This window comes from Tiliqua scincoides, chromosome 5 (assembly GCF_035046505.1).
Source record: "Tiliqua scincoides isolate rTilSci1 chromosome 5, rTilSci1.hap2, whole genome shotgun sequence".
NCBI lineage: Eukaryota > Metazoa > Chordata > Lepidosauria > Squamata > Scincidae > Tiliqua > Tiliqua scincoides.
Genome location: NC_089825.1, coordinates 136,342,886 through 136,369,448, shown reverse-complemented (window position 1 = coordinate 136,369,448; position 26,563 = coordinate 136,342,886). Strand labels below are relative to the sequence as shown.

The window sequence follows — 26,563 nt, the reverse complement described above, 5'->3', positions numbered from 1 at the left end:
ATGATGACTCAGATCTACCAGCACATCCCAGCTTTGGAATTTGCGGTAAAGGAGATCAATGCCAATCCCCACATCCTACCCAACCTCACCCTGGGCTTCCATATCTTTGATAGCCATTTCCGTCCAAAGTGGTTCTTTCGTGCCTCAATGGAACTTCTCTCCAGCAGAGACAGATTTACTCCTAACTACAGGTGTGATGCTGAGAACCTTCCAGCAGCTGTCATTGGAGGACCTAATTCTAACGTCTGTCTCCACATGGCAAACATCCTTTGTATCTACAAGATGCCACAAGTAAGATTTGTACAGGAAGCATTCATGGTTAGCAAACCAGTCACATGTGTTTTGACTTTTAGATGTAATTTGATGCACAAAGAGATGCATCCTGAAGGTGGAATGCAGACTGAATGCCAGTTAAAAAGTTAAAGTACAGAATATTTTGCATCTCGATACCATGCAAATGTATTTAGTAATGAATGTTTCTGTGTTCAACGGGGTTCACGCCCAGGAATGTCTGGATAGGATTGCTTTGTCCAGACCTCTGAAAGGAATTCCGTCCTGGGTATTTCCTGGTTTCTAGTCATAGTCGGCATGAGAACATTTCTGCCTTCTCCCAGTCCACTTCTGTGTTACACTGACTCCATTTTGAAAGACAGCATAGACCAGGGGTGTCCAATTTCTTTCATGCAGCAGGTCAAATAGCACTCATGGCACCTGCTGAGGGCCAGAAGTGATTTTGTTAAGCAGGAAATGATGACATGAAGCAGGTCGTGGTCAGAAATCAGCATATATTTCTCACTTAGGAACCCATTAGCCACAAATGACAGAAGAGAAAATACACGAATATTGATCTTTTCAAGATATGAGATAACCCAATTTCCATGCAGCCTGGCTTTTCAGAAGGAACACCTCAGCACAGCTCAGCTTCCAAGCGCCACAGCCGGTACGCAGGCCTTATTTTGACACCTCTGGCATAGACATTCAGTTTCCCTTTCCCACCTTTTAAAGGACAATACCGTTCAATTTAGCAGCTTCATGTTTGAATGTTTAAAATAGCACAGCCACCTCCATCACCCTCCCTGAAAGCAATAGGTAGTAATTATAGGTGAAGCACGAGGTGAACGCTCTGTGTGGGTGCCCGCATAGCTAACCAGCCAAGTTAGAGAGACTGTGAAGGGCAAGGAAGCTTCCTTCCGTAAATGGAAGTCTTGCCCTAATGAGGAGAATAAAAAGGAACATAAACTGTGGCAAAAGAAATGTAAGAAGGTGATATGGGAGGCCAAGAGAGGCTATGAGGAACGCATGGCCAGCAACATTAAGGGGAATAATAAAAGCTTCTTCAAATATGTTAGAAGCAGGAAACCCGCCAGAGAAGCGGTTGGCCCTCTGGATGGTGAGGGAGGGAAAGGGGAGATAAAAGGAGACTTAGAGATGGCAGAGAAATTAAATGAGTTCTTTGCATCTGTCTTCACGGCAGAAGACCTCGGGCAGATACCGCTGCCCGAACGGCCCCTCCTAACCGAGGAGTTAAGTCAGATAGAGGTTAAAAGAGAAGATATTTCAGACCTCATTGATAAATTAAAGATCAATAAGTCACCGGGCCCTGATGGCATCCACCCAAGGGTTATTAAGGAATTGAAGAATGGAGTTGCAGATCTCTTGACTAAGGTATGCAACTTGTCCCTCAAAACGGCCACGGTGCCAGAAGATTGGAGGATAGCAAATGTCACGCCTATTTTTAAAAAGGGAAAGAGGGGGGACCCGGGAAACTATAGGCCGGTCAGCCTAACATCCATACCGGGTAAGATGGTGGAATGCCTCACCAAAGATAGGATCTCAAAACACATAGACGAACAGGCCTTGCTGAGGGAGAGTCAGCATGGCTTCTGTAAGGGTAAGTCTTGCCTCACGAACCTTATAGAATTCTTTGAAAAAGTCAACAGGCGTGTGGATGCGGGAGAACCCATGGACATTATATATCTGGACTTTCAGAAGGCGTTTGACACGGTCCCTCACCAAAGGCTACTGAAAAAACTCCACAGTCAGGGAATTAGAGGACAGGTCCTCTCGTGGATTGAGAACTGGTTGGAGGCCAGGAAGCAGAGAGTGGGTGTCAATGGGCAATTTTCACAATGGAGAGAGGTGAAAAGCGGTGTGCCCCAAGGATCTGTCCTGGGACCGGTGCTTTTCAACCTCTTCATAAATGACCTGGAGACAGGGTTGAGCAGTGAAGTGGCTAAGTTTGCAGACGACACCAAACTTTTCCGAGTGGTAAAGACCAGAAGTGATTGTGAGGAGCTCCAGAAGGATCTCTCCAGACTGGCAGAATGGGCAGCAAAATGGCAGATGCGCTTCAATGTCAGTAAGTGTAAAGTCATGCACATTGGGGCAAAAAATCAAAACTTTAGATATAGGCTGATGGGTTCTGAGCTGTCTGTGACAGATCAGGAGAGAGATCTTGGGGTGGTGGTGGACAGGTCGATGAAAGTGTCGACCCAATGTGCGGCAGCAGTGAAGAAGGCCAATTCTATGCTTGGGATCATTAGGAAGGGTATTGAGAACAAAACGGCTAGTATTATAATGCCGTTGTACAAATCTATGGTAAGGCCACACCTGGAGTATTGTGTCCAGTTCTGGTCGCCGCATCTCAAAAAAGACATAGTGGAAATGGAAAAGGTGCAAAAGAGAGCGACTAAGATGATTACGGGGCTGGGGCACGTTCCTTATGAGGAAAGGCTACGGCGTTTGGGCCTCTTCAGCCTAGAAAAGAGACGCTTGAGGGGGGACATGATTGAGACATACAAAATTATGCAGGGGATGGACAGAGTGGATAGGGAGATGCTCTTTACACCCTCACATAATACCAGAACCAGGGGACATCCACTAAAATTGAGTGTTGGGCGGGTTAGGACAGACAAAAGAAAATATTTCTTTACTCAGCATGTGGTCGGTCTGTGGAACTCCTTGCCACAGGATGTGGTGCTGTCGTCTAGCCTAGACGCCTTTAAAAGGGGATTGGACGAGTTTCTGGAGGAAAAATCCATTATGGGGTACAAGCCATGATGTGTATGCGCAACCTCCTGATTTTAGAAATGGGTTAAGTCAGAATGCCAGATGTGGGGGAGGGCACCAGGATGAGGTCTCTTGTTATCTGGTGTGCTCCCTGGGGCATTTGGTGGGCCGCTGTGAAATACAGGAAGCTGGACTAGATGGGCCTATGGCCTGATCCAGTGCGGCTGTTCTTATGTTCTTATGTTCTTATGTTCTTATGTTCTTATGTGTGACATGCTGGGTTTCATTTTGCAGGGGATATTTTATTTACTGACTAAAAGTGCATTCTAATGTATAACACATGGCCCCTTGGTCAAGTGGTGCCATCTCAGAGAGTCTTAACTGCTGGATCCTTTGGAATGCAGAGTTTTCTGTTCTGTCCCATTGCGCTTGTGTTTGGCCCCAATCCTACTGAGGTCTTATGCTGATGGAACCAGCATTTCAAGGGTGCAGCTGAAGCCTCCTCCAGTGCTGGTCAGTTGGCAGCAGATGCATGACCTGAGCGGGGAGGGGGAGTTTGGGGGAGGATGGGGGAGGGCACCCCTTCTTTCTCACTCCACTCTGCCCCCTATCTCTCCTTGGACTGGTAGAGACCCATTGGTGATTTGGTAGCCCCAGTCCTGCTGGCTGCCATATACAGCTGCCTATCACTGGATACTGAACACACTCTGTTGGCACTGGAGCATTAGTGCCAATGGTGGGGGATAGGATTGGGCAGCAAGTTTCTTAGTTCCAGCACATTTCAAACTAAACAAAATTTGGAAGGAACAATCCAAATAGATTTTACTTCTGACAATTGTAATCATTGAATTTCATCTTCCTTTCATGTGACAGTTAAGAATTCACACATGTCAGATAAAAAAAAATATTTATATCTTATTACTTTCAAATTAACAGATGACATTGGGAAAAACGGATAGCTAACATCTTTCGATGGCATGAACGCTGAACAACTCCTGGGGCAAGCATGCCTTCAGTCAGATTCAGCAGATGAAAAGGTTTTATTTTAGTGTGAATTACAGTGCATTATGCAGATTTCCAAGCCTCCATGCCTTGGTATGGACTTGCCTGTTTCCAGATATATTCAGTCTCAACTTCAGGAGAAGCAGCCCCATTTCAGTAGATCATAAGAACAAAGACATTTTTAATTCATTTGTTAAATATGTTCTTATTGCAAATAATACATATTCTCATCTTTTGCTATAAAAGCAACCCAAGGCAGATGACGATAATCCTCAGGGCAAATCTCAGTTTGGTCAGAGAGAGAATACTTTTCCCTAAGAGAAAGCTGAGAGAGAGAGAGAGAGAGAGAGGGAGAGAGAGAGAGAGAGAGAGAGAGAGGACTCTCCATGAGACAGAAACATCATGTTGCTGGACAGACCCACAGGTGATAGAACGCTCTGCACAACATAATATCTATCGAGATATCTTCTTAATTCTTCTTTTCAATTGTTTTCAGCTCATATATGGCTCTGCTCCAGAGATGAGTAACAAAGCACAAATTCCGTTTCTTCATCAGATGTTTCCAAGTGGGGACCAGCAATACAGGGGGATTCTCCAGTTACTGCTTCATTTCAGCTGGACATGGATTGGGGTGGTTTATATTGATGATAATACAGAGAGATTCATTGGCGATGTGCTTCCCATATTTTCCCAGGCTGGCATTTGCTTTGATTTCGTAGAAAAATTCCCATTTTTGACCAGTATGAGTCGAGTCAGTGATATGGTGGAGGAAGGGTTTAAAACAGTACGAGTTGTTTGGAAGAGCAGTGCCAACGTTGTGCTTGTACATGGAGAAATTCACACCATGATGATACTCAGGATGGTGCCACAAGCATTTGAATTTGAGAATAGAAAAATGACGTCGAAAGTCTGTATTCTGACAGCTCTGATGGACTTCATCTCATTTCCCTTCCAAAACAGTTGGAGTATTGACTTCCTCCATGGCGCTCTGTCTTTTGCCATCCACTCAAAGCAGGTGTTTGGATTCCAGATGTCCCTTCAGGAGAGAAAGCCCACCTTGCACAAAGAAGATGGCTTCATCAGGGAATTCTGGGAAGAGGCTTTTGCCTGTGCATTCCCCAGCTCTGTAGCAGAAAAGTTCGACAGGGAGATCTGCACCGGAGAGGAGGATCTGGAGACTCTGCCTGGGTCTGTGTTTGAAACGAGCATGACCGGCCACAGCTACAGCGTCTACAATGCTGTCTGTGCTGTGGCACATGCTTTGCATTCCATGTACTCATCCCAATTCAAACACAGAACAATGATGAGTTATGCGAGAAGCCCATTTTCCAATCACCAGCCGTGGCAGGTAATATCTTGACCCGATAAGCGCCAAAGCAGTCATCGTATTTCTAGAAATGAGCCTCAGATCACATTTGGACTGTCCGTCACTGTGCAAAGAGCTGTCTATCCACATTCTCATCAGGTGCTATGATTTTCCTGTCTTCCAATTTACTGACAGTTGACCGACTTTGCACATGAAGAGCATAATAGGTATTATAAGCTCACACAGTACAGTCACTGATTCCTCTTCCACACCCCTCGAACACTCTGTGGACGCTCATCTTTGCCCATCCTAGGGTCACTTTTTAATTGCTCAGAGGATTTGGGATGGACGCTGTGAGAAACAGGATGCCAGACTAGCTGGACCGTTGTCCTTCTTCTAGGGGGGACTTCAAATGCTCTTGTGTTCCCTGCCTTGTATGTCACACATATATGCATTGCTGTTGGTGGAAGAGGGTTGTCGGGATGAGATCTGTGCTGTACTGAATCATAATCATTCAAGGTGTAGAAGGTGTTTCAAGTTGTCCCCAGACTGTTCCTCTGAGAGAGGAGATTTGCCTGTTCTTTACAGTTTAATTATGGTTTATTAATAATATTTATTATTAAGAATGTCTGTGATTTGCAAGAATTTATTCTCCCTTTCTCTCCTAAGCTCCATGATTTTCTGAGAAGCATATCCTTTAACAACAGTGTAGGGGGAAAAGTGTCCTTTGACAAACATGGAGAACTTGTTGTTGGCTTTGATATTCTCAACTGGGTGACCTTCCCAAACCAGTCCTTTCAGAGAGTCAACGTTGGATCCATGGAACCACAAGCAAACACAGAGAAAGTGCTCAAAATCCATGAGAATATCATTGTGTGGCCCAACTGGTTTAACCAGGTAGGCCCGATGGACTGTTGATGTTGTGACCATTTTGTTTTCCAGTGTGCGCTGTTACTCAGGTGCTGTCAAAACTCTGCCTGAAATAAATGTAATGGAGGACACCAGTTAGGTGGGTCAGGCTGCATTACAAAACTGTTCCATAAAGTAAAGTGCATGGGGTGTGTGTGTGTGTGTGTGTGTGTGTGTGAGAGAGAGAGAGAGAGAGAGAGAGAAAATATATACATACAATCTATTTGTAAGTATGTATATATGTATGTATAATGAACTTCTGAACTTTCTGAAAACACTTCTATTATTCAAGGTCAGCAGCAACCCAAGGTTTATTGTGAACCTACCAGATACTTACACATTTCCAAAAAAGCTTTTCAAAAATCAAACCACTCTTCTCTTTCCTTTATGAACAGGCCCGGCCCCTATCTCTTTGCAACGACCTCTGCCTTCCTGGCTATAGTAAGACCAAAATAGAAGGGAAGCAATTTTGCTGTTACAATTGTCTTCCGTGTCCAGAAGGAAAGATTTCAAACCAGCTGGGTAAGATATATGATGTCCAGTATGAACTATATGTACTGCAACCAAGCATGTGCTCACTGCTGCAGAAGTTGCACATTAAAGGGGGCCACCAGCATGAATGGGTGGCAACAACCCTGCATGCACACCCACATAGCACCCAGCCAGTACTGGTGCTGATAAGTTGTTGGGAGGCAAGGGCCATGGGCAGGAAGGGGGGTTATCAGGTAGGGATGAAGGCCAGCTGGAAATGTGTTGGGGAAGGGCAGGGGGCAGATATATGCGAGAGCAGCACCACTTATCTCCTCTGCTTCCTTTCTGGCCTTGACATGCCCCCTTTGGCCAACTGGACTAGTGAAAGTGCTGGCACAGACCTGAATAGACCCATTGGGGACAATGATGCAGTTGACTAGCCCAATCATATCCCCCACCAATGCAGCTGAACCAAGAAGGTTTGCATTGTATCCAGCATGGAGGAGGGAATAGAGAAGTTTGTTTATATTTTCCTTCTCCAAGTAAAACAAAAGGGAAAGGAAGCATGCCAGTAGATACTGGAGGGCATAGCATCTGGCTCATGTCACCCACATCAGTAGCCACCCTCTCCATCATGCCCTTTAACCTCCACCTCTTCCTTCCCGCACATATTGTATTTTATGTACAATTTTGTGTCCATAAAAAAGACACATTTTCCCTTTCAGATATGAATGACTGTGTTCAATGTCCAAAAGATCAGTATCCCAACAAAGACCAGGATTCCTGTCTTCCAAAAGATATCAGCTTCTTATCTTATGAAGAACCTTTGGGGATCTCTTTGTCTACTTGTGCTCTTTTCTTGTCCTTCATCACTGCTTTGGTGCTTGGGATCTTCATTAAGCACCAGGATACTCCCATCATCAAAGCCAACAACAGGAGCCTCACCAACGCTCTTCTCACCTCCCTCCTGCTCTGCTTCCTTTCCGTGTTTCTCTTCATTGGCCAGCCACAAAAGTTATCATGCCTTTTTCAACAAACGACTTTTGGTATCATCTTCTCGGTGGCTGTTTCTTGTGTGTTGGCCAAGACCATCACAGTTGTTTTGGCATTCGTGGCCACCAAGCCAGGATCCAGGATCAGGACATGGGTGGGGAAAGGACTGTCAACCTTCATCGTCCTTCCCTGCACCCTTCTTCAAGCCACTCTTTGTACTGTGTGGTTAGCAACCTCTCCCCCATTCCCAGATTTGGACATGCACTCATTTGTCAAAGAAATTGTACTGCAATGTAATGAAGGTTCACCTCCCATGTTTTACTCTGTGTTGGGCTACTTGGGTGTCCTCTCCCTTGTCAGCTTCTCTGTGGCCTTTCTAGCCAGGAAGTTGCCGGACAGTTTCAACGAAGCCAAGTTCATCACATTCAGCATGCTGGTCTTTTGCAGTGTGTGGTTGTCCTTTGTTCCCTCTTACCTGAGCACCAAGGGGAAGTACATGGTGGCTGTGGAGATCTTCTCGATTCTAGTATCCAGTTTTGGCCTACTAATTTGTATCTTTTTCCCCAAATGCTACATTATTATAGTGAGACCTGAATTAAACAGAAGGGAGCAGCTAATGAGAAGGAATATTAAATGTAACTCTAATATTCCACATTGAATGGTATATAGCATAGTGGTATTATTCAAATATACCAATCTTTTCTCAATTTTGGCCGCTAGCGTCAAGCTCAGGTTGTTGCTTCCTAAAGATTTTTGCCCAGAGCAATTGCCACCCTCAGCACCCCCTTAGCTACAGCACTGCTTTCTTCATTTATTATTATGAGCTACTTCAAATTATAAAGAGGAAACCAGGACATGCATCTGTTAAAATAAATAAAATACTATTTTATAGACTGCCTCAGTAGCATATTTAGAAAAATCTGCCAATGTTTACACCTTTCACAACTGTTTCACATCAGCCTTTCCTGCTCTACCTTCTCTGGAGTGACCAGGAAATGTATCTCCATCACTAGTGCTCATGGATGCCTATTGGCAGAATCATTTCTTCTTCCAAAAATTTGCAGTAGGACACTATATAATGACACAACAGGCCCAATCCTAACCCCTTATGTCAGGGCTTTCTAGGGATGTGTGCTGCATGCTGCAGTTGGGTGGCACTCATGGAGGCCTCCTCAAAGTAAGGGAATGTTTGTTCCCTTACCTCAGAGCTGCTTTGTCCTTATGTCAGTGCTGGAAAGCTGGAGTCCTGAATGCAAACTTCAGTCCTCTGTATGAAACGCCTTTGACACCCCTGATCTAGAACTTGTTGTAGGGACAGAATGTGGCAGACAAGGTTCTCCCTTAAGTTCATTGCTCTGACTGCAGACACCTTCGGCTAATCATTTGAAACAAAAAATGATTGCAGTCCTGTGACAAAAATAAATAGGAAAATCTTGATTACTCCCTGCGAATGAAACTTCCTGGTTTGATCTTCTGCAAAACACTATGATCTCTTCAAAAAATCTTTAAAAAAACATTTTTCTTTGAGGTATTTAAAAAAAACTATTCTGAATGCCATTCTCCTTACTCAGTTCATTTCACACTTTTTGCTCCCCCCCCCCCCCGGAGGTCAGCAGAAAACTTTTGTGAAGACCTGACCAGCATTTTTTCTGATGCAATATCCCAAAGAAACTTCAGCTCTGTGATTGTCACCCCTTTCATTATTAAATTAACGCTAACTACTTCTGCTTCTCCACATCCTCAGGGAAATTCACTCCCACAATTAAAGAACAACAGTGAAGGATGTTGTCAATATCCCCTGGATCATTCCAAGATGATGCTAGGGACAGGCAGAGTTCTATCCATCCAACAGATTACTCTTTAAAGTATCTGAAACCTCAATCAGCTGAATGAATGGTGATTCATAAGAGGCACTAGAGCTGAGGCACCTCTGCATGACAGTGTGGGATCTGAGGAAATAGTGTCTCAAAGCCACATTTTCCTGCGAGATGGTCATGTTTGCAGTCTTGGCATTTCTGCTGCCTCAGGTGGGGCTCAGTGTTCCTGCTGGTAAATGTACCATCAGTGACCCTCTTCCCATTCTCCACCAATATTATTGTTCCGAAGACCTTGTCATTGCTGCTGTTGTCTCTCAGATCTACAGATTTTCAAACACAATAATTTTTGAAAAACATCCGTCCCTGGAACTCTTCAATGAGCTCATGTAAGGGAGATTCTGTTTTTGATGATAACCTTGTCATGTCTCTGTGATGAATATATTCTTCTCCAGCCCAGTTCAATCAATTGAAATTAGTTGGAATTTCACATCTGGGGAATGTAGAATTCTTGAAACTATGTATTTCTCTAGTTTAGTTTGCTCTAGCTTAGTTTGTTTAGTGTAGTGTGTGTCAAATAGTGTTAACTACATTTTATGAACATACTGGACACATGCAGAAAGATGTGCCATTTTCCCCTTGAGTTCCATCAGAACAACAGGATGAAGTCTCTCCACTTTGCTTCCGGGCATTTGGAACAACCACTGATGCTGATCTCATTTTGAGCATCCAGACACAGTTATTTTCATTAGTGCAGAACTACGTCTTGGGATCTGTTTTCAGCTTCTTTTGTTTTCCGAACTATGGGTTGTATCTCTGGTTATTTTTCCACTCCGGGATGGTGTCTTGCACAGGCAGAAGTCATAGTAGAAGATTCTCAAATAGATAAATCCAAATTAAATTCTGGCTTTCTACTTGAGAAATTCTACTTGAGAAACATGTTTATCAATACAATGCACAAGTTGCCACACAACAAATTTGTGTGCACTCTCATCCTCATGTGCTTGCAGAAGTGCACAAAGGACAATCAAAAAATGTACCACATTTCCTCTTGTCATCCCTAATACTCAACCCTATATGTACACCGTACAGCACCGCTGGGAAAGAGATGATCTCACAGAATTCTGTTCCCCCAAATTGTGCCTGCAGTATAGCAATCTGTTTTCCTATCTAAAAGTTTCCACCCAGGAGAAAGTGGCATTGTGATGTTCAAGAATTCAAATAACATGAAATTTGTCAGCGCAGAACATTCTGAACATACTAATCAACAGGGGCTTGACTCAAGTTGAGTCGCCGAGTCGCTGTCCCCCCCCACTCTAAAAGGAGTACTAATGGGGGCACTTTCTGGGCCTCAGAGTCACCTTTTAGTGCCTCTAATAGACTTGAGTCAAATTGCCCCCTCTTCAAAAAGCCCCCCTTAAAAAAGTGGGAAAAATGGAGCTACATCAGGGAGTGTGTGCATGCATTGGAGCTCTCTGAACACTGCCCTGCTGTCCCTGCCCATTTGTAGAGAGGGTTGTAGGGGTGGAAGGGACTGAGTGAGAACTGGGACAGAAGCCACAGCAGCTGGGAGGCTTATCAGGACAACCTGATCCTTGGCAGCCCTACTCACAAGTAGTTCCATTTGCACCGGCCATTCCATGAGGTGCAAATGGAACTACTATTCCTCTGCTCCTAGACAGCAATAACAATCCCTACTATTTGAAAAAAAAATGCCCACAAAGGATATCCAGGAGCAATGGAAGCTGACCATTCTATCACATCTTCAGATGTTCAGTTCAAGCCCTGACAGCATGTGTTCAGAGAGGGGGCTGATTGTCATTGATCCAAGAGGGAATGCCACAACACCAAGAACACCCTTCCTGTGAATGCCACCCCCTTGCTTCAGTCCAAAGATTTGACAGTTAAACGTGACAAACTGTAAACTGTGTGGAGGTAGGAAGCACTACAACCCAGTGATGAGAGATATTTGAAAGAACCAGCTGAATTTCTTAAATATGAGATATAGCAAGAAGACAATATACATTGCAGTGACGTGTGTGCAAACACTCCAACTCGTAGTTTGCATAGGACAGCCAGGAGATGGGCTGGAGTTCATGGGGGTGCCCAGGATGATGTGCCTATTTTTCCTCTCTGTTCACTAGGACACAGACCATAGCAACACAGTAACATTGGGGCTCTTCAGTCTAGAAAAGAGCTGCCTGAGGGGGCACGTGATTAAGACATACAAAATTATACAGGGTATGGATAGAGTGGATAGAGAGAGACGCTCTTTTCTCTCTCACATAGCACCAGAACTAGGGGACATCTGCTAAAAATGAGTGTTGGGAGAGTTAGGAAAGAAAAAGAAAATATTTTTTTGCCCAGCGTGTAATTAGTTTGTGGAACTCCTTGCCACAGGAAGTAGTGATGACATCTTGCCTAGATGCCTTTAAAAGGGGATTGGAGAAATTTCTGGAGCAAATTGGATCTAGTGGGGCTCTTCTAATGTTCTTATGTTCTTACAGATTGCATTCAATTTCAAACTTAGAAAATGGCATTGAATCTATATGCTGTTTGTTTCATTAATGGCAGGATGATGACTCAAATGTACCAGCACATCCCAGCCTTGGAATTTGCAGTAAAGGAGATCAATGAAAATCCCTACATCCTACCCAACCTCACCCTGGGCTTCCACATCTATAATAGCCATTTCCGTCCAAGGTGGACCTTTCATGCCTCAATGGAACTTCTCTCCAGACGGGGCAGATTTACTCCTAACTACAAGTGTGATGCTGAGAACATTCCAGCAGCTGTCATTAGTGGTCCTAATTTTGATGTCGGTCTCCACATGGCAGCCATCCTGGGTATTTACAAGATGCCACAAGTAAGGTTTGCACATGAAGTGTTGCAGTTTAGCAAATTGTTCACATCTGTTTTGACTTTCAGGTGTGATTTTGCAGTTTGAAGTTCAGAAAGGGTGATTTTTTTTAAGGCAACAGGATGCATCCTGAGTGTCGGTTAAAGATCTGGTTGGTACTTGGGATAAAAGGAAAGAATACTTTGCAGCTTAATCCTGTGCAATGTACTCAGCTACACTGGCGTCCCTAGGGGTGTGCAGGGGCTGTGTGTGTGTGGGCTGCAGCAGGTGATGCGCCAGGTTATATTTTCTGAGGCAGTTTGGGAGGTTAAATTTGTCACAGCAGCTGCTTGTGTCTTACTATCGTTGCACCATTGAGAGTGTCCTAACCTATGATATTTGGTGTGGCACGGAAATTGCTCTGCAGGGGACAAAAAAGCTCTGCAGAGAATTATTAAGATTGCGCAGCACATCCTCAACCTTCATCTCAATCTTCTTGCTCCTGGGCATTATGGTCTGTTATACTGTTTTTATATTATGATGTATGTTGTATATTATGTACGGGTGAGTGTGTAGAGTGTGATTGTTGGAACTGTAGTATTTATTTATGCTTGTATCTCAGAGGTGCATAAATTTCGTTGTGCTGTAGCACAATGATAAAAAAGTTACTACTACTACTACTACTACTACTAGGATTGGGCTCACAGGATGCAATCTTACCACACGTTCATGAGAGTAAGCCCCATTGACCACTATAGGACTTACTTCAGAGTAGAGATCCATAGGATTGGGCTCACAGGCTGCAATCCCACCCACACTTTCCTGAGAGTAAGCCGCATTGACTACAATAGGACTTACTTCAGAGTAGATTCACTTGGTGGAACAGGACTGGCTCACAAATAATTAATTATTTCTTTTATTTTAAGTGAATTATTTATAATTATTTTAATTTGCTTGATGATGTCACTTCTGGCCATGATATCACTTCCAATGGGTCCTGGACAGATTGTCATTCTAAAAAGTGGGTCCCCGTGCTATAAGTTTGAGAACTGCTGCAGTAAGGTGTTAGTAAGTTGACACGGGATTTATGTGTGTGAGACTCTACAACAGGGGTGTCAAACATAAGGCCCGGGGGCCGGATGTGGCTCGCAGAAGCTTTTTTTGTGGCCCTCAGGCTCTCAGCTGTTGAGCACTGCTGAGGTTTTACTGCTGAAAGGGCAGCCCACTTGAAAATTGGGCTCTCCCATATCTTGAAATATGATCAAGATTCATATATTTTCTCTTCTGTCATTTGCAGCTAATGAGTACCTAAGTGAGAAAAAAGTGTTTCTTTTTGGTTATGACCTGTTTAATGACATCACTTCTTGCCTAATGACATCGCTTCTGGCCCTCAGCAGGCATCCTGAATGCTATGTGGCCCTCCGTATGAAATGAGTTTGACACCCCCTGCTCTACAAGTTTCAACATCACTAAAATCAGAATTTGGAGGAATAACATCCTCATGTTATCTATCAATCAATGTGTAATTTCATGCAGAATGCAATGAAGCAAACCACATTGAAATATTTGTGTCACCTACGCAGGGTGACACAAATCCTAGTGTCACCACTGCTCAGCAATAAATGTGACTTTGTTAAATGGGGTTCATGCTCAGCAATGTTTAGATTCAGACCTTTGAAAGGAAGTGTTTTTTATTATTATTGAAATGAAATTTCAATGTTTTCATTTTTGAAATGAGTTTCATTTCATTTTTGAATTCACAGCCATCGGCATGAGAATGGATAACATTTCTGCAATCCTGAGATTGACCTGAACTGCACCACAGAATCAGAGAATTAGAAGGGGACTAATAGGGCCATTTTACAGCTCAATTTTACATACCATTTTGCAGCTCAGTTGCTGGCGCAATCTGCATTGACACAGGCCCTGGAAGGGGGTCGGAATTTGGCAAGCACCACACTTACCAATGCGGTCCCGATCCCAGGCCTGATTGCCCTCCTCCCTGCCTCATCACCCTCACATTCTGCCCACCCTCTCTTCTGTTCCACCCATCCTGCCTTTCCCCTCCCTGTTCCAACCCTTTCCTGACATGTTTCTGACAGTAGGGCACTGACGATGGTGTGTGGATATGTCCACATCCTTAGCTGAAGGAACAGAAATGCTACTTAAAATAGTATATCTACAATAGATCTTCCTCTTTCTTCTTTTTTTATTGTCTGTAGCTCACATATGGAACTGCTCCAGTGATGAGTACCAAAGAACGACTTGCTTACTTCTATCGAGTGTTCCCAAGTTCGAACCAGCAATATATGGGGATTCTCAAGTTACTGCTTCATTTCAGCTGGACATGGATTGGGGTGATCTATGTAGATGATGACTGTGGAGAGAAGTTTATACAAGATTTGCTTCCCACATTTTCCAAGAAAGGGATTTGCTATGACTTCATAGAAACTTTCCCCAAAATAGCATCTGCAAGTCGAGTCACTGAAATGGTGGGAGAAGGATTTGAAACCATCAGAGTTGTTTGGGGGAGCAGTGCCAACACTGTGCTTGTACATGGGGAAATTCAAACCATTATGATACTAAGAATAATGCTTCATGTTCTTGAATTTGAGAATAGACAAATGATGTCTAAAGTCTGGCTTCTGACAGCCCAGATGGACTTCACTTCATTTCCCTTCCAAAGAAGTTGGGACATCCACTTCCTCCATGGCGCGCTGTCTTTTGCCATCCACTCAAAGCAGGTGCCTGGATTCCAGACGTCCCTTCAGAAGAGAAGCCCCGCCTTGTACAAAGAAGATGGCTTCATCAGGGAATTCTGGGAAGAGGCTTTTGCCTGTGCATTCCCCAGCTCTGTAAAAGAGAAGGAGGGCAGGGAGATCTGCACTGGAGAGGAGAAGCTGGAGACTCTGCCTGGGTTTGTCTTTGAAACAAGCATGACTGGCCACAGCTACAGTGTCTACAATGCTGTCTGTGCTGTGGCACATGCCTTGCATTCCATGTACTCATCCCAATTCAAACACAGTACCAGGATAAGTCTTTGGAGAAGAAGGCCTCTGGATCATCAGCCTTGGCAGGTAATATCTTGGCCAGATAAAGGTAGCAAAGTATAAATGTTTTAAAATAAGCACCTCAATCGATTGCTTACTTTCAACCCCACCGTGGCAAGTGATATTTTGACAAGATCCATGAGAAATGTGTAAGAACAGGCCCCTCAGTGTGCAAAAAGCTGTTTTGTATCCGCTGCTGTGATTTTCATATCTTTCATTTTACTGCCAGCTAGCTGAATCACATGAAGATCTTATTAATAGTTGGGGCAGATGGGAGGCGTTCCAGGGCAGGGAGGGTGGGGGAAGTTGGGGCAGGGGATGAGAGCAGGGCGGGAGGGAGGTGGGACTGGCACAGCTCTGTGCCACCAGATCCAGAACCCTGCGTTAAGCCTCCTGGCCCAAAACGGGGCCTCTCAACTCTGCCTCAGCTAAATAGCTGGCTCAGACCTGAGTAGCCCCTTGCGGGGCATGCTTGCTTACATGGGGGGAGGGGGACAAATGTCCCTTCGCCAGAGGAGTTGGTGATGGCTACCAGATGTGCATTGGATGCACTCGCAGCCATTTTGGTGCTGCTGTTCCTCTGGGCAGCTCAGGATTGGGCTACTAAGCTCCTTGTTCACCTTTTTCTAGTTCTGTTTCTGTTACGATCACCACAAGTACTTTGATCCAGTGAGCCATTACGAAGCAGTTAAATCATCAGTTCCCCTACGGTTTATTAGTAATATTTATGATGAAGAACATCTATGAGTGCAAACATTTATTGTCCCATTTTTCTCCTTAAACAAGCTCCATGGCTTTCTGAGAAGTGTATCCTTTAACAACAGTGCTGGGGAAAAAGTGTCCTTTGACCAAGATGGAGAACTTGTTGCTGGTTTTGATATTCTTAACTGGGTGGTATTCCCAAACCAGTCCTTTCAGAGAGTCAAACTTGGAACCATGGAAACACAAGCTCCCCCAGACAAAGTGCTCGAAATTCATGAGCATGTCATTGTGTGGCCTAGCCAGTTTAACCAGGTAGGTACTACAGACGATCCATGGGGTAATCAGGCAGTCTATACAGTTATTCTGGCACTGATATGACATTTGGAAGGTAGCAGGCTTCCTTGTGCCTCACAAAACCGCCTGGATGAGACCGGAAGTTGCTTCCAAGGACCATGTTCTGCAAGATCCAGCAACAGCTAGACCCACGTGTTCAGTTAAAAATGGTTTGGAGGTAGATATTTTCTTGAGTAAGTTCTGCTTCTGAATAAGATTTAGATAAGGATGTATGTACAAGTACTGCTCCAAAAGCTATCTCTTTACCATCATTGGTGCTCATTCAGCACAATTCTCTTTTAGGTATTTGGAAACACCTTGAAATTCTTTTCTGAAGGCATCTGCCTCCACTTGGAGGTCTTCTGAAATTGTGGCAAGAACACAGCTCTGGAAGTAGTGTGTAAACACACACTTGGTTGAATGTTAAACCACTGTCCTCTTTCATTTCTGAACAGACACGACCTCTTTCTCTTTGCAACAACAATTGCCCTCCTGGCTACAGTAAGACCAAAATAGAAGGGAAGCCATCTTGCTGTTACAATTGCCTTCCATGTCCAGAAGGAAAGATTTCAAACCAGGAGGGTAAGACCTACTGTGTTCACTATGAGCTAGATGAACTGTAATCCAGCACACGCACACCCAGGGACACCGTAGACCAGTGACTTTCAACCTTTTTCATGTCAAGGCACAGTGACAAGGTGCTAAACTTGTCAAGGCCCGCCACCGGGTTGTTGACCATTGACAAGACACACCAAGCTGCATCCTCTCAACAGTCCTGCACTGCGATTCAGGAGGCCAGTGCTGCATCCACCACATCCAATGTGGGACTAGAGGCTGCTAGAGGTCAACTTGGGGTAGGAACATTTGTCCCCTTCAGGCTTACTCTATGGGGCTACTCGGATCTGTGACAATGATATTCCTGCTGCAAAATCTGAGCAGCCCCGAGTGGAGCTTTCAGGCCCAAGGGGTTGGATGCTGTGGAAGCTGCAGCTGCTGTTCCCGCAACATCCCAAGCCATAACCATCTCCACAACTTTGCTTTCCATACTTTGTCTGTACAGGCATCAGAAAGGAATAATTTATTTTTATTTTCCAATCCAGAATGCAAGTCCCTAAGGGCAGAAACTGTTTTTCCAGTCTATGTACAGCACCATGCACACAGATGGAATAATAATAATAGTAATAATCAGGGCTTTTTTTGTAATAGAACGCACCGGAACGGCGTTCCAGCACCTTTTTTTCCCTTTCACTGAGGGAGGGATTTGAACCTCTGACCTCGTGCTCCCCCCTTTTTTTGGCACCCCGGGCTCTGACCTTGTGCTCCACCTTTTTTTTAAAACTGTGGATTAGGGAGGGATTTGAACCTCTGACATCACGCTCCACAGCCCAGCACTCTCTCCATTGGGCTATAGGAAAGCCTATGGTCAAAGTGCTCAGAACTAATATATAAGGTCTTGAGCTCAGCTGGTGGCCATCAGCGCCTCAAGTATTAGTTCCAAACACTTTGAATCTAAGAGTTTATATGGCTCAATTGTTAAAGTGCTGGTCTGTGGAGTCAGAAGCTAGGGGTTCAAATCCCTATGAGGAAGATTTTTTTTTTTTTTAAGGAGGGGATGTGCTCCATGGCTGCAAAATATAAAGGTTGGTTGCCAGTTGCCAAAAGGGGAGCCAGTTGAGGCTGCAAAACTCCTCGAAGTTCAGCTTAAAAATAAATAAATAAATGAATAAATAAATAAAAGATTAAGTGAGTGAGTGTTAGTATGAATGTGATTGCATGGCCTGAGTGAGAATCGGGCCAGGAGGGTTGAATGGCGTACCTGCCTCTGTGAGACGGGGCAGGGAGGGACGGGCTAGAGAGCACCTCTGCCTCGGTGAGAGAGAGGCAGAGGGGTGCAGCAGCCCAAGCCTCAGTGTGAGGGGGGTAAGGGTTGCTGCATTGGCTGGTTGTGGTGTGTGTGTGTGTAAGTGTGTGTGTTTCAGTTTTATATTTGTGTGGCTGTTGTTGGTGTGTAGGTCAGACCCGCCGGAACTATGTGTCTGACACCACGGGGGAGCTCAGGGGAGGGGAGGGAGGCCACCATCACTAGTTACGGGCCACGGAAGATATGGTGGGGGGGTTGGCCTGGACATTACAGGAGAAGGAGTGTCAGTCGTAGACAGACTGTCCCTCTTTCTGGCCCTCCTCTCATCCCTCTGACCCTTGGCATGCCTGGCAACAGTCCCCTGAGTTTGAAACTGCTGCTTCTGAATGCTAGGTTGGTGACTAATAAGATCTATTTAATCCAGGATTTAATTCTGGAGGAGAAGGCTGACCTGGTATGTATCATGGAGACCTGGTTGGGTGAGCTGGGGGGGGGGTTTAGCCTTTCCTAGATTTGTCCACCGGGTTTCTGGGTTCTGCAGCAGCCAAGGCTATAGGGGCGGGGAGTTGGGGTTGCAATGGTCTACCGGGATTCCATCCATCTTACCAGAAACCCTGTTCAGCAGTTCACCGAGTTTGAGTGTCTTTGTGTTGTGTTGGAGGGGCGAGACAGAACAGGGATTCTGTTGGTGTACCACCCACCTTGCTGCCCAACAGACTCCCTGCCTGAGCTGATGGAGTTGGTCTCGAGCATGGTGCTGGAGTCCCCCCGCCTATTGGTGTTGGGGGACTTTAATGTCCATGCCGAGGCCCCGGGAACAGCTGCGGCTCAGGATTTCATGGCTTCCATGGCAACCATGGGTCTATCTCAAAGAATATCTGCCCCAACACATGTTGCTGGACATACGCTGGACCTGGTGTTTACTGCTGGGCAGGCTGATGGTGATCTGGAGGTGGAGGATATTAAGATCACTCCTTTGTCATGGACAGATCACTTTCTGGTGGGATTTAGGCTTGTTGCGGCCTCTCACCTCCGCAATGGCGGGGGATCACATTCTATGATCCGCCCTTGGAGGCTGATGGATCCAAATGGATTCCTGAGGGCTCTGGGGGATTTTCCTGCTGCCAGAGCTGGAGACCCACCCGGCACTCTGGTCAATCTCTGGAATTTGGAGATGACCAGGGCCCTGGATGAGATCGCTCCCAAGCATCCTCTGCTCAGTCACAGAGTCAGAGCGGCTGCTTGGTTTTCTGAGGAGCTGCGGATGATGAAGCAGCAGGGCAGACGTCTAGAGCGTCTGTGGCAAAAGACCCGTACCGAATCTGACCGTACACGGGCTAGGGCCCAGTTGAGAGCATATTCTAAGGCGGTGGTGGCAGCTAAAAGGATGCACCTCTCTGCCACCATTGCATCTGCAGAGAACCATCCAGCTGAGCTCTTTCATGTGGTCCGTAGCCTTTTACATCTGGCCCCCCTACTGGTGGGGAGGAGCACACGGAGGCTCGCTGTGACGAGTTTGCAAAACATTTTGCAGAGAAGGTCGATCAGATTCTGCATGACTTGGATGCCGCTGTGGGCATGTCTAGTGATGTCCCCGGGGCACCTGTCTACCCTGCTATTTGGGACTCTTTTCAGCTTGTAGAGCCTGAGGATGTGGACAGGATTCTCTGGAGTGTGAGACCTGCTGCTTGCCCGCTCGACCCATTCCCAGCATGTCTAATTAGGGCTGCCCAGGAAGGGCTGGCCGAGTGGACGGGGAGGGTGGTGAACTAATCTCTGAGGGAGGGGGTGCTTCTTCCTGCCTTGAAGCAGGCGATGGTTTGCCCCCTCCTGAAGAAGCACTCCCTAGATCCCACTAATTTAAATAACTTTCGGCCGGTCTCGAATATCCCATTCCTGGTCAGGGTGATTGAGCAGGTGGTGGTGTCCCAGCTTCAGAGGGTACTGGAGGAAACGGATTATCTGGACCCATTCCAAGCTGGCTTCAGGCCAGGGTTCAGGACGGAGACTGCCTTGGTTGCCTTGGTGGATGACCTTCGCCGGGGGATGGACAGGGGGAGTGCAACCCTGTTAGTCCTGCTGGACCTCTTGGTGACTTTTGACACCATCAACCATGGTGTCCTTCTGGGTTGGCTGGCCGGGTTGGGGCTTGGAGGCACTGTTTTGAAGTGTTTCCGCTCCTTCCTGGCTGACAGATCCCAGAAGGTGGTGCTGGCGGACACCTCTTCAGCACCCCGACCTCTTATGTTTGGCAAGCCACAGGATTCCATCTTATCCCCCATGCTTTTTAACATCTACATGAAGCCACTGGAAGAGGTCATCCGGGGGTTTGGAGGGGGTTGCCATCAGTATGCTGATGACACCCAGCTTTATCTCTCCTTTCCCCCTGATTCTGAGGAGGCGGTTGGGGTCCTGGATCACTGTCTGGAGGCAGTTAGGGGCTGGATGTGGGCGAACAAGCTGAAATTAAATCCGGATAACCCTTTAAAATCTCCATCAATACAGAGGTGATCTTGGTTCAGAAATCCACAGCTCGGGTGCTGGACTATCATCCTGCTCTGAATGGGGTTGCACTCCCTCTGAAGGAGCAGGTCCGCAGCTTGGGGGTTCTCCTGGATCCACAGCTGCTCCTGGAGTCCCAGGTGGTGGCAGTGGCCAGAGGAGCCTTTGCTCAGCTTTGGCTGATTCGCCAGCTGCGACTGTACCTGAGCTGCACGGACCTGGCCACAGTAACCCATGCCCTAGTGACATCCAGATTAGATTATTGCAGTGCGCTCTATGTGGGGCTGCCTTTGAAGACAGACCAGAAATTACAACTAGTACTGAACGCAGCTGCTCGTGTGGTTGCTGGGGCACGTCGGCTTGACTCTGTCGAGCCGTTGCTCCGGCAGCTACACTGGCTGCCGGTTCTATTCCGGGCCCAATTCAAGGTGCTAGTTTTGACTTTTAAAGCCCTTTACGGCTTAGGTCCGGGGTATTTGAGGGACCGCCTCCTTCCCTACAATCCTGCCCAAGCTCTTAGATCATCTGGGGGGGCCCTTTGGACTGTGCCGCCACTAAGAGATGTGAGAGGGGCGGCGGCCAAGAAGAGGGCCTTCTTGGTGGTGGCCCCCGAACTGTGGAATACCCTCCCCTTAGAACTGAGAACTGCTCCCTCGTTGCTAACGTTTCGGCGTGGACTGAAGACCTTTTTCTTTCAAAAAGCTTTTAATTGTTGACAGGCTGGCTGGTGTTCTTGCTTTTTATATGAAAATCCATGGGGTTTGTTTGTTTTTAGATTTCTAATTATTCTAAGTTGTTTTAAGGATTGTTTTTAATGTTGTATTTTAAATTGTTTGTAAGCCGCCTTGTGTGCCCGTTGGGCAAAAAGGCGGGGTATAAATTAATAATAATAACAACAACAACAACAACAACAACAACAACAACAACCACAACAACAACAACAACAACAAAGTTGTGAGTTCCTGCACCTTTTTTAAAAATTATTTTTTTACAAATAAAGCACTGGTAATAATATATTTTTCCTGCAAGAAACTGTTCAGAAAAGTCATATTTCTCTTACAGACATGGATGATTGTGTTCAATGTCCAGAAGATCAGTATCCCAACAAGGACAAGGATTCCTGTCTTCCAAAAGATATCAGCTTCTTGTCCTATACAGAACCTCTGGTGATTTCTCTCTCCACTTGTGCTCTTTCCTTGTCCTTCATCACCACTTTGGTGCTTGGGATCTTCATGAAGCACCAGGACACTCCCATCGTCAAAGCCAACAACAGGAAACTCACCTACACTCTTCTCACCTCCCTCCTGCTCTGCTTCCTTTCCGTGTTTCTTTTCATAGGCCAGCCACAAAAGTTATCATGCCTTTTTCAACAAACTACTTTTGGTATCATCTTCTCAATGGCTGTTTCTTGTGTGTTGGCCAAGACCATCACGGTTGTTTTGGCATTCGTGGCCACCAAGCCAGGATCCAGGATCAGGACGTGGGTGGGGAAAGGACTGTCAACCTTCATCATCCTTCCCTGCACCCTTCTTCAAACCACTCTTTGTACTGTGTGGTTAGCAACCTCTCCCCCATTCCCAGATTTGGACATGCACTCATTTGTCAAAGAAATTGTACTGAAATGTAATGAAGGGTCACCTCTCATGTTTTACTCTGTGTTGGGCTACTTGGGTGTTCTCTCCCTTGTCAGCTTCTCTGTGGCCTTTCTAGCCAAGAAGTTGCCGGACAGTTTCAACGAAGCCAAGTTCATCACCTTCAGCATGCTGGTCTTTTGCAGTGTGTGGTTGTCCTTTGTTCCCTCCTACCTGAGCACCAAGGGAAATTATATGGTGGCTGTGGAGATCTTCTCTATCCTAGCATCCACTTCTGGGCTCCTGTTTTGTATCTTTTTCCCCAAATGCTACATTATTGTGGTGAGGCCTGAACTGAACAAAAGGGAGCAGCTAATGAGAAGGAAATATTAAAAACACTCTTATTATCATCTTCTCAATGGCTGGGCATGCATCTGTTAAAAGGAATAAAAAATGTATGTTTGCCCATACATAGAAAATTCTGCAAATGCTTCCACCTTTCAGAATTGTTCCACATCAGCCTTTCCAGCTCTACCTTCTCTGGAATGACCAGCAAATGTACCTCCATCACTAGCACTTGTAGATGCTGGTTGGTAGAGTCATCTCTTCTGCCAGAGTCTTGTAGTAGAACACTTTATGATGACACAACATTGTATTGAAGGTGCTTTTGACAAATAATATGGTGAAATTGCTTCCTTTCTTGCCTCTGTAAAGCTCAAACTTTCAGTCCTCAGTCTCTGTTCAAGGGGTGAGGTTCAGCTTATAAACCAGGCAGTTCCACATGCTCTCATTCATCTGGGTCATGCATCAAGGACTTGATAGAGCATGTTCTTTCCCAAGGTCAACAAGACTTTGCATGTGCTATATGTGCATTTGATATTTCTCCAAATGCTCCCGGTAACAGAATCGTTGGGGCTTCATGTGGGGCCAGCAAAATGGGCCCTTGCTTTGGAAGCCCTTGAAAAGTTGCCTCTGTAGATAGGTGTGCTTTCCCTGCATTTCAGCTGGGGCAAAAACTGTGTCCATTCGTAAAAAGTCCAGATCTGGCTACTGTCATCGACAGCTTAGCAACACTGAGTTTGGATTCTTGAAATGAATCTGCATGAGGCTGCCCCTGAAGATGATCCAGAACCTGCTGGTGGGGTATAATGTGGCAGCCAAGATTCTCCCTTGAGATTCTCCATTGCTCTGACTGAATTATGCTGATGTTTATTCACTTCTCTGACTCCCACTATCTCTCCAGATCCAATTTAAGTTTCTAGTCCTAATTGTTAATGTGGGGTCCTGAATATTTGAAGGACTACCTTCTACCATATGAACTTGCCCATGTACTGCATTTGGGAGTATATTTAGCACGCTTTCATTGAAAGAGGTGTAGCTCATAGTGACATGCCTAGAGCCCCTCTGTGGAGCACCGTTGGCAGTGAAACTCACTCCTGAGGTTAGCCTGGTTGTCCAGGTCACTGCCTGCTTTTAGTTGGGTGTAGAAAATTCCGTTCTTTCATTGGGCATTCCTTCGATGCTCCACTGGAATTCCTGATTGTCTTCTAGTTTTAGTTTGTTGGATCTTTTAATCTTTTTTAAACTCCTTGATTTTGTATTTTTATTCTGATTAAAATGTATATATATATTTAAGATATGTTTTTAGGCACCCTGGTGGATGGGAAGAATATACATATATAGAATAGATATAAATATTACAAATGCAAAAAATAATCATATTCAAGATCTATTGACTGAGATGCAGAAAGGTTTGTGCTTGGCCATTTCCATCATATCCTGGCTGTCATTCATGCTCTTTCTTTCAAGGGAATGTGCACATGTGCCCCTCCTCCCCACACACGTGTGGTCATCAGACGCCTTGAAGCACACCAGCTAATCATTTACAACAAAAATGCAGACCTATGAAGCTGAAATTACACAGTACAAACATCTTAATTAGAAAGGAAGTTTCCTGGTTCAATCTTGTGCAAAACACTATGCTCCTTTTAAAAAAAATTCTTTTCAGAGATTTTTCTTTAAGATATTGGTATAGCTTATATATGCATGGATTTTTCACATGTGTTTTTATCTCAACAGATGAGAAGTGCTCTTTAAATTAAAGGGGAAAGGTTGTTTAACAAAAGTCTCATTAATGTGAGAGAGTTCTGGAAACAGAACTCTTGCAAATAATAAGACTCAACCTGCACTGAAGGAAAAAAAGAACACTATTCTAAATGCCTTTCTCCTTACTTATTTTCACAAGTTTTTCTCTTCCCTAAGGTTGTCAGCAGAAGATGTTTGAGAAGACGTGACCAGCATGTTTTCTGATGCAATGTCCCAGAGAAACCTCAGCTCTGAGTATGCAATTGTCACCCCTGTCATGGTTAAATTAACCCTAACTACTTCTGCTTCTTCACATCCTTAGGGAGAATCACACCCACAATTAGAGAACAGCAGTGAAGGATGTTGTCAATATCCCCTGGATTATTCCAAGATGATGCTAGAGACAGGCAGAGTTCTATCCATCCAACAGATTACTCTTTAAAGTATCTGAAATCTCAATCAGCGGAATGAATGGTGATTCATAAGAGGCACTAGAGCTGAAGCACCTTTACATGACAGTGTGGGATCCGAGGAAATAGTGTCTCAAAGCCACATTTTCCTGTGAGATGTTCATGTTTGCAGTCTTGGCATTTCTGCTGCCTCAGGTGGGGCTCAGTGTTCCTGTTGGTAAATGCACCATCAGTGACCCTCTTCCCATTCTCCACCAATATTATTGTTCCGGAGACCTCGTCATTGCTGCTGTTGTCTCTCAGATCTACAGATTTTCAAACACAATAACTTTTGAAAAAACTCCATCTCAGGAACTCTTTGATGAGCTCATGTAAGGGAGATTCTGTTTTTTATGTTAACCTTGTCATGTTGCAGTAATGAAATTATTCTCCTGCAGTCCATTTCAATCAATTGAAATTGGGTGGGATTTCAGATATGTGGAATGTAGAATTCTTGAAACTATGTATTACTCCACTGATCGGGTTTAGTTTGTGTCAATTAGTGTTAACTATGTTTTGTGAACATACAGTATACATGCAAAACGATGTGACATTTTCCCCATTGAATTCCATTACAACAATTGGATGAAGTCTCTCTACTTGGTTTCCAGGCATTTGGTACAACTGCTGGTGCTGACATTGTTTTGACTATGCAGACACTATTTTTTTTTTCCTTTCAAGACTAGATATTTGGGATCTGATTTCAGTTTTGTTTTTCTTTTCTGTTTATAAAGGTTGTATCTCAGGTTATCACTCTGTTCAGGGAGGGTGGCTTGCACAAGCAGAAGTAATAGTGAAAGATTCTTGAATAAATAAATCCTAATGACATTAAATTCTGGCTTGGCATTTTACTTGGGCAACAAGTTTATCAACAAGTTGTCACACATCAAATTCGTGTACACTGTCTACCACACGCACTTGAAGAAGTGCACATGGAACAATGAAAAAAATGCACCTTATTTTCTCCTGTGTTCCATAGGATTCAAGCCTCTATGTGCATGGTGTAGCAGACCCTGGGAAACTGATTATTTTGTAGAATTCTGTGCCCCCAAACCGTCTGTAGTAAAGCAATCTTTCATCCTATCTAATAACATCCTCCCAGGCGAAAGTGGAATTGTTATAGTCAAGAATTCAATCAAAATGATATTTGTAGGTACAGAATGTTCTTCACATTCTAATCAATAGCACAATACATTGTGAACTATATTCTGCACCTGATATGAAAGGGTAGACAGAAATGATATTCTCTATAATTTTTTTTTAAAAATGCCTACAAAGGATATCCAAGAGTAATGGAAACTGACCATGCTATCACATCATTAGATCTTCAAGCCCTTCCAGCAGGTCTTCAGTGATGGGGCTGATTGTAATTCATCCTACAGGGAATGCTGCATTTGTGGGGGGCCACCACCAAGAACACCCTTCCTTGGACTGTTACTCCCTTGCTTCAGTCCAAAGATTTGACAGTTAGATACTACAAACTAGAGCCTGCATTGAGGTAGGAGGCCATATAACCACAAAAGTCAAAGCATTCTAAAGCATCACATGAATTTCTTAAAGTCAAGTTATAGCAATAATAAGATAATGCACATTGCAGTGATGTATATGTAAACACTTCAACTCGTAGTTTCCATAGAGCAGCCAGGAGATGGGCTGGAATTCATAGA

General features: G+C 44.8%; 2 protein-coding genes across 2 annotated transcripts; both read left to right on the top strand.

The window, feature by feature from the left end:
- On the top strand, positions 1 to 8,348 carry LOC136653758 (vomeronasal type-2 receptor 26-like). Its single transcript, XM_066630638.1, has 5 exons — positions 1 to 291; positions 4,508 to 5,359; positions 5,987 to 6,214; positions 6,622 to 6,748; positions 7,423 to 8,348. The coding sequence occupies exons 1-5, from the start codon at positions 1 to 3 to the stop codon at positions 8,346 to 8,348; spliced, it is 2,424 nt and encodes an 807-aa protein (XP_066486735.1).
- Positions 8,349 to 12,079: 3,731 nt separating this feature from the next.
- LOC136653757 (vomeronasal type-2 receptor 26-like) lies at positions 12,080 to 22,755 on the top strand. The gene is made up of 5 exons (XM_066630637.1): positions 12,080 to 12,370; positions 14,566 to 15,420; positions 16,180 to 16,407; positions 16,884 to 17,010; positions 21,854 to 22,755. The coding sequence occupies exons 1-5, from the start codon at positions 12,080 to 12,082 to the stop codon at positions 22,753 to 22,755; spliced, it is 2,403 nt and encodes an 800-aa protein (XP_066486734.1).
- The last annotated feature ends 3,808 nt before the right edge of the window (positions 22,756 to 26,563 follow it).

Bases quoted from the DNA above. Each gene is read 5' to 3' on its own strand.
- LOC136653758 (XM_066630638.1), top strand. From the start codon at position 1: ATGATGACTCAGATCTACCAGCACATCCCAGCTTTGGAATTTGCGGTA. The intron at 5,360-5,986 runs GTAATATCTTGA...TTCTCTCCTAAG, and splicing joins CCAATCACCAGCCGTGGCAG to CTCCATGATTTTCTGAGAAG. The intron at 6,749-7,422 runs GTAAGATATATG...TTTCCCTTTCAG, and splicing joins AAAGATTTCAAACCAGCTGG to ATATGAATGACTGTGTTCAA.
- LOC136653757 (XM_066630637.1), top strand. From the start codon at position 12,080: ATGATGACTCAAATGTACCAGCACATCCCAGCCTTGGAATTTGCAGTA. The intron at 15,421-16,179 runs GTAATATCTTGG...TCCTTAAACAAG, and splicing joins TGGATCATCAGCCTTGGCAG to CTCCATGGCTTTCTGAGAAG. The intron at 16,408-16,883 runs GTAGGTACTACA...ATTTCTGAACAG, and splicing joins GGCCTAGCCAGTTTAACCAG to ACACGACCTCTTTCTCTTTG.